At 43.8% G+C, this 7,911-nt stretch overlaps 1 protein-coding gene across 1 annotated transcript; it reads left to right on the forward strand.

Moving 5' to 3' along the window:
• Positions 1–6,029: 6,029 nt before the first annotated feature.
• Positions 6,030–7,304, forward strand: LOC127310490 (senescence-specific cysteine protease SAG39). The gene is made up of 2 exons (XM_051341160.2): positions 6,030–6,462; positions 6,707–7,304. The coding sequence occupies exons 1-2, from the start codon at positions 6,030–6,032 to the stop codon at positions 7,297–7,299; spliced, it is 1,026 nt and encodes a 341-aa protein (XP_051197120.1). The 3' UTR covers positions 7,300–7,304.
• Positions 7,305–7,911: the final 607 nt, after the last annotated feature.

The following is a 7,911-nucleotide window of genomic DNA, read 5'->3' on the forward strand; positions in this document are numbered from 1 at the left end:
TGGGTCTCCAAGCTTCTTTGGAACCTTACCATTGAAAGAATAATTAGCAAGCATAGTGGAAATCTCCTCATTAGGAATTTTCCTTTTGTTAGAGACAATATCTTTCATATACTTTGAATAAGGAGGCAATTTAATAGCATCAGTCAAAGGGATTTGCAGGAATAAAGGTTTCATCCAATCACAAAATTTATTATAGTGTTCTTCTTCCTTTGATTTTAGTTTCTTAGCAGGAAAAGGCATTTGCTTTTGAACCCAAGGTTCTCTTTCATTACCATGTTTCTTAGCAATAAAATCTTCTTTGGTATACTTTTTATTTTTAGCATGCTTTTCAGGTTCTTCTTCAACCTCTTCTTTATCAGAAGCATCATTCTTATCGTTAAATTTATCATGTTCATTACCACTTTCAGTTTCAGCATCAGAAATAGAAATACTATTAGGATCATTAACAGGTTCAGAGGATTCTACAACAGTTTATGTTTCTTTTTCTTTTTCTTAGATGGAGCACTAGTTTCAGTTCGTTGAGAATCTTGTTCAACTCTTTTGGGATGCCCTTCAGGATATAGAGGATCCTGGGTAGAAACATCGCCTCTAGTTGTTACTTCATAAGCATGTTTTTCTTTAGAATTATTTTTTATCAAGTCATTTTGCACTTTAGTGAGTTGATCAATTTGGGTTTGAACCATATGAAAATGTTTAACAAGCATCTTAACATCATTGGAGGTTCTCTCCACAATACCATGAAATTCACTAATAGCTCGAGAATTTTCCATTAAATAATTCTCTACTCTCATATTAAAATTATTTTGCTTAACAATATAATTATCAAACTCATCTAAGCATTGACCAGGAGGTTTTGAATACGGAATATCTTCCCTAGTAAAGTGTTCAAGAGAGTGTACCTCAATCATGGATGAAGGGGGAGTGATCTTACATAAATCTTCTATGGGAGGTAAATTCTTCACATCTTCGGATTTAATACCCTTCTCTTTAAGAGATTTCTTGACTTCCCTCATATCTTCATCATTTAATTTAATCATCCCCCTCTTCTTCAATATCGGTGTCGGGGTTGGTTCAGGTGTAGACCAATCATCATGATTCCGGCCTATTCTCGCCAATAATTCTTCAAATGCAGGAGTTCTTTTCCTGAAAACACAACCAGCACAACTATCCAGGTAGCCCTAGACTCAATGGTTAGTCCACTATAAAATATATCAAGTAAATCATGCTTTTCCAAATTATGTTCGGGCCGAGCTCTAATAAGAGAGCAAAATCTAGCCCAAGCCTCAGGCAATTTCTCTCCATCTTTCTGATCAAAATTATAAATTCTCTGCAAAGCAACATGTTGAGCACTAGCAGGAAAGTATTTCTGGAAGAAAACATCAAACAATTCTTTTGGACTATTAATAGAATCAGGTGGCAAACTATTATACCAAGTTTTAGCATCATCCTTTAATGAGAAAGGGAAAATTTTAGCAACGAAATAAGTACGCTTCTTAACATCATCAGAAAACAAGCTACTCAGAGTAGATAGCTCAATCATGTGTTCTACAGCACTTTCTTTTTCAGTACCACAAAAAGGTGTTTTCTCCACAATAGATATATGAGACAAATCAAGAGAAAAATCATAATCCTTATCCTTAATGTTTATAGGAGATGTGGCAAATTTAGGATCAGGAGATAGCTTATATCTAACAGTATGTTGTGCAAGCAACTTTTTAATTTTTCTTGCATCAGTAGTAGCATTGCATTTATCAATAAAATCATCATCAAGTTCCACATAATCTTCATCAAGATCATCACTAGAGTATTCAACAGACTCAGGTGAATTAACAGGTGTAGCAGTATTTTCATTAGGAGTTTCAGTATTTTCAATTTGTCTAGACCTAGCAATTGTAGCATCTAGAAAAGATCCTAATGAACCATCATTATCAAGCACAGCAGAAGCATCATCAAAATTATGAGAGGAATTTTCAGATCTAGCAGAAGTACCAGCATGTGAAGCTTGTGGTGGTGAAACAAGTTTATCTATCACAGATGGTGAATCAAGAGCAGCAGAGGTAGTCAGAGTTGTACCTTTTCTTGTAGTGGATGGTAATATGGCGACTTTAGTATCGCGAGGTTTACCCATGATGGAGAATTTGCAGCGAACAATATCAATCCAAGTGAACTTCTAAATAAAGCTATGCTCCCTAGCAACGGCGCCCGAAAATAGTTTTGATGACCCACAAGTATAGGAGATCGCAACAGTCTTCAAGGGAAGTAAAACCCAATTTATTGATTCGACACAAGGGGAGACAAAGAATACTTGAAAGCCTTAACAGCGGAGTTGTCAATTCACCTGCACCTGAAAACAGACTTGCTCGCAAGAGTTTATCAGTAGTAACAGTTTTATAGCAGTGGCAATAGCGAAATAACAGCAGCAGAGTAACAAAGATAGCAGTAGTGATTATAGTAAACAACAGGATTAAAATACTGTAGGCACAGGGATGGATGAACGGGCGTTGCATGGATGAGAGAAACTCATGTAACAATCAAAGCAGGGCATTTGCAGATAATAATAAAACGGTATCCAAGTACTAATCAATCAATAGGCATGTGTTCCATATTTAGTCGTACGTGCTCGCAATGAGAAACTTGCACAACATCTTTTGTCCTACCAGCCGGTGGCAGCCGGGCCTCTAGGGAATCTACTGGAAATTAAGGCACTCCTTTTAATAGAGTACCGGAGCAAAGCATTAACACTCTGTGAACACATGTGATCCTCATATCACCGCCTTCCCCTTCGGTTGTCCCAATTTCTGTCACTTTGGGGCCTCGGGTTCCGGACAACAATACGTGTATATAACTTGCAGGTAAGATCATAAAGCAATGAATATCATCATGAATTGATAACATGTTCAGATCTGAGATCATGGCACTCGGGCCCTAGTGACAAGCATTAAGCATAACAAGTTGCAACAATATCATAAAAGTACCAATTACGGACACTAGGCACTATGCCCTAACAATCTTATGCTATTACATAACCAATCTCATCCAATCCCTACCATCCCCTTCAGCCTACGGCGGGGGAATTACTCACACATGGATGGGGGAAACATGGCTGGTCGATGGAGAGGCGTCGGTGGTGATGATGGCGATGATCTCCTCCAATTCCCCGTCCCGGCGGAGTGCCAGAACGGAGTTTCTGGTCCCGAGACGGAGTTTCGCGATGGTGGCGGCGTACTGGATGTCTTCTGGCGATTTCTTCTAACCCTCGTGCGTTTTTAGGTCGAAGGCGTTAAGTAGTCCAAAGGAGGGCGTCGGGGGCCAGCCGAGGCGGCCACACAATAGGGCGGCGCGCCCCCCTCCTGGGCCGCGCCGGCCTAGTGTGTGGGGGCCTCGGGCCCCCACCTGGCTTGCCCTTCTGGCTCCGTCAATATTCTGGGAAAATAGGACCTTTCGCATAAATTCTGAGGATTTTCCTGAAAGTTGGATTTCTGCAAAAAAACGAGACACCAGAGCAGTTCTGCTGAAAACAGCGTTAGTCCGTGTTAGTTGCATCCAAAATACACAAATTAGAGGCAAAACAATAGCAAAAGTGTTCGGGAAAGTAGATACGTTTTGGACGTATCACGACGACCAGGCTTTGCCTGGCCGCGAGGCATGGCGACAATGAGGTAGAGGAGGCAGGAGGGTGGGGGCTGGTTGGCTGGAATCTAGGCCCAAAGCTAATGGTGAGTGTTGGGGCTTCTTATGAGTTGCATGTGTTTCTCTGCTGCGACGTAATTTTTTTATATAAAGGGTGCTTTATTACATAAAAGGTTTAAGTATTACATCTAGCATCTGCATAAATGAGATGCGTGAGAAAATAACTTAAGGCTTTCCATAAGTAATTAATCATGGCCTATGAGAGCGCCTATGGAGATGGAAAACCAATTTATAGATATGCTGCCATTAGTGTAGGGTAAAAGTATCCTCCAACTTTGTAGACACCTTTACAAAAAGTTCGTTATGCTGAGACGACCATAAACGGAACGTAGTTGTGCACCGATATATAACCTGCATAAGAGAAGCATTTTTATTGCTAAAAATCTTGTTATTTTTACATAGCCAAAACGACTAAATAACGGTGAGTGTTTTGTCCCTTGCACAAAGCTATAATGCCGTTTCTTTGATCTACAATCGATTATGTTTTAAGTTAGAGATGTCGTTCAAGTTGTGTTCTCATTCCGTTTACTTTTGAGAATTTAGAGGCATGTTGTCATACATCCGTTTGAGCAGTCTTCATCTCGGTTTTGTTCCTGGAAGCTCAAATCATGTATATTGTTTATATATTTGGACCGTGAAATTTGAGCCAATATTTTCTTTTTTGAAATGGAAATGAGACCTCCAACTTCTGAATTGAAAAGATGTATATGACTTTCTCTGTTAATTTATTTAACAAAAAACATATAAAGTGCATACATAAAAAATCCAGGGTCTCCACACAACACTTACAACCCGACAATAGGTGAAGATCATGTCAACATAGCCTTATGCTCTGAAAACAATAAAATACCTACACCAGCTAGCAACCAGAAACATTGCATGCCTGAGACAGCGGTCATCTGGTTTAGCAAATTGTAGGCAAACACCTCATGTAGATGCTAAAAAAGCCGTCACCACAGTCGAACTGCCAATTTTTTCATGGTTAATATCCGCATAGTCTTCATAAGATCCTGCCAACGCCACCATGACGCCACGCAGAGCACCCGCCTTGTGCGGGACTATCATGTTACGTCTGACACCGAGAATTCGCTGCGCCACACCGTTGAGACTCGCTGTCGTTGATGAGGCAGATGCAAACCGCTCCACCTCAGAGCCCCTTCAGCCAATATGAGTTCCATAAACAATACCCCCAAAGGGGATAAATGACGCCGCACTCCGCCATAATCCTCTGAGTGACCTAGATCTAGGGTTTCCCCCGGAGCTTCCCGGACTAGGAGATGAGGATCGACCACAAGAAAGAAGCTCCTAGGCGATGCCTCCAAGAAGGATATGATGCTGACAGCGCCACCATCGACTGATCCGAGGATCTAGGGTTTCCCTTAGAGACTCTACTTTGCGCGAAACCGATACCCGTTCCACAAGGCCTAGCGCTGCCATGTCCTCCACCACTAGTGAATGCATCGACGAGGAGGCCAAGGAAGACGACCAACCCCGTTAGGAGGCGCGCCGCCACCACCGAATCCAGGGCCCACCGCCCTGGGAACGAACCTCCACCACAGGAACTATGGAGGGTTGCCATCCTCCGTGCATCAGCTACCCCACGCACCGCTCCGCGCGAGTAAGCCGTCCCGCGGGGGTGCTTGGCCAGCATTGTTCCCACACGCAATGTGCACGGGGGAGGAGAAGTGCCCGCCGCTGCGAGCGATGACCAGGCTTCGCCTTTCCGCGCAGCATGGTTGATGGCGCGGTAGAGGATGCGGGAGCCCCCCTCCCCCTTCTCCGTGGGCGCCCCCCTAGCGGCGCCATAGAAGAGGAGGGGGCAGTATCCGAGTACTGCCGTAGCGCAATTGATGCCTATATACGTGCACTACACACTTGAAATCGAACCACGTTTCTGTTAAAAAAAATATAAATTCCAACCAAAGGTAACTACCACTACAAATCATTAATAATGACTAGTGAGCGATGAGCCTGAGTTAAATCTCTCGCCCTCAACAGGTACTTAAATTATCGGCCGTAATCTGCACGTATTTTTGTTTAACAAGCAAACTAGACGTTCAGCATCGTCAGTTGAAATATTAATAGACTAGACGGTGTTGTTCTCAGCTCACCCCCAAGGCTAATCCATGGCTTTGTTTACCAAGAATTTATCTTCCCTACGTTCTCTCACGGCACGCAGCCTACCGCGAATATCATCACTTCAAAACACAGCCGGCGGTACATCCCATATCTCATGTCTCCATATATATGATCCACATTACGCCCCCCAACGATCATCAAACAAGAAACACACACCCTCCTCCACCGCGGTTGAACTCCAGCTTCTACCACAGCCGACCATGGCTTACTCACCGGGTTTCCTCGTCGCCATCCTCGTGTGCGCCTGCGCGCTTAGCGCTCAAGCGGCGCGAGACCTGGCTGAGGATCGGTCCATTGTGGCAAGGCACGAGGAGTGGATGGCCAAGTACGGGCGTGTGTACAACGATGATGCTGAGAAAGCAAGGCGGCTCGAGGTGTTCAAGGCCAACGTCGCGTTCATTGAGTCGGTGAACTCTGGCACTGACAAGTTCTGGCTTGAGGCGAACCAGTTCGCGGATATCACCGAAGATGAGTTCAAGGCTAAATACACAGGGTATAAGGCACCGGCGGGTGGCAACAAGGGAAAGACTACAGGGTTCAAGTATGCGAACGTTAGCCTCGACGCTCTCCCGACTTCTGTGGACTGGAGAACCAAAGGTGCAGTCACTCCCATCAAAGACCAAGGCCAATGTGGTAAGCTCATATTCACACGATTACGTGACACCATGTTTCGTAAAGTTGATCTTAGAAATAGTATGCGCGCCACTGAAATTACTAAAGTTTCCACAATTTCAGCTATTTTTTCAGATGTCTTGAACAGTTCTTAGTTTGTCAAAATGGCAAAATTTCTGCTACCTGATAACAATATTTTGAGACATTCTTGATCTGTTATCGTCAGTGACTAACTACCAACATGTGTGTAACTGGAATATTTCAGGTTGTTGTTGGGCCTTCTCCACGGTGGGGTCCGTGGAAGGCATCGTGAAGCTGAGCACTGGGAAACTGATCTCCCTGTCGGAGCAGGAGCTCGTGGACTGTGACGTCGACGGCATGGACCAGGGCTGCGAGGGTGGGCTCATGGACAATGCCTTCGAGTTCATCATCGACAATGGTGGACTCACCACCGAGGGAAACTACCCCTACACCGGCACTGATGGCAGCTGCAACTCCAACAAGGAGTCCAAATCTGCCGCATCCATCACAGGTTATGAGGACGTGCCGGCTAACGACGAAGAGTCACTGCAGAAGGCGGTGGCGGCGCAGCCTGTGTCCATTGCACTCGACGGAGGGGACAACCTCTTCCGGTTCTACAAGGGCGGTATACTCTCCGGCGATTGCGGCACTGAGCTCGACCACGGCATCGTGGCGGTCGGGTACGGCGTAGCTGGAGACGGGACAAAGTACTGGGTGATGAAGAACTCGTGGGGCACGACTTGGGGCGAGAAAGGGTTCATCAGGATGGAGAGGGACATTGCTGACGAGCAAGGCCTGTGCGGACTCGCCATGCAGCCTTCCTACCCGACAGCGTAGCTTTGCTTCACATCATACATGTATACTTCCTACGTTTGACATCTGTACACATATACCACCTGCATGATTGTGTAAACCAGTATGCGCTTATGCATATATGTTCATATACGGGGACAATAATAGTTGTTATTTACTAATGGGGTCTGTGTCTGTCTCATTTGATTACAGTTTTCCTAAACCATAATTGCACTTTTTGAATCGACTGGAACTTTTGATAATTCCAGTCAAGTCAACTGAGAATAGAAAAAACTTTTCTTACGGTAGTTAGTCAATAGCATATATACACAACACAAGACATATCTTTTACTCTTTTTTTTTTGCAAAACACATACCATTTACATTTGTTTCTCTCGATTCCGTGTAAGTTTGTCTTCTACGGCAACCTAATTTTTAACCGAATAATCACTTGTTAAGTAGTTTTCCTTGACCAAGTCAAATTTGGCGCCTAGCAACATATTCTTATGGTAGTCAACCGGCATGCATACAAAAATGTGTACCATCCTTCCAGGAAACCTAATTTATAACTTGGAAAAACTTAGTTTGGGATTTTTTCCTAATTAAGTCAAAGACCGTAAAAAACTTAGTCACATGTGTATTTGGTTACTAATCGTG

Source organism: Lolium perenne, chromosome 6, assembly GCF_019359855.2.
Source record: "Lolium perenne isolate Kyuss_39 chromosome 6, Kyuss_2.0, whole genome shotgun sequence".
NCBI classification, from domain to species: domain Eukaryota; kingdom Viridiplantae; phylum Streptophyta; class Magnoliopsida; order Poales; family Poaceae; genus Lolium; species Lolium perenne.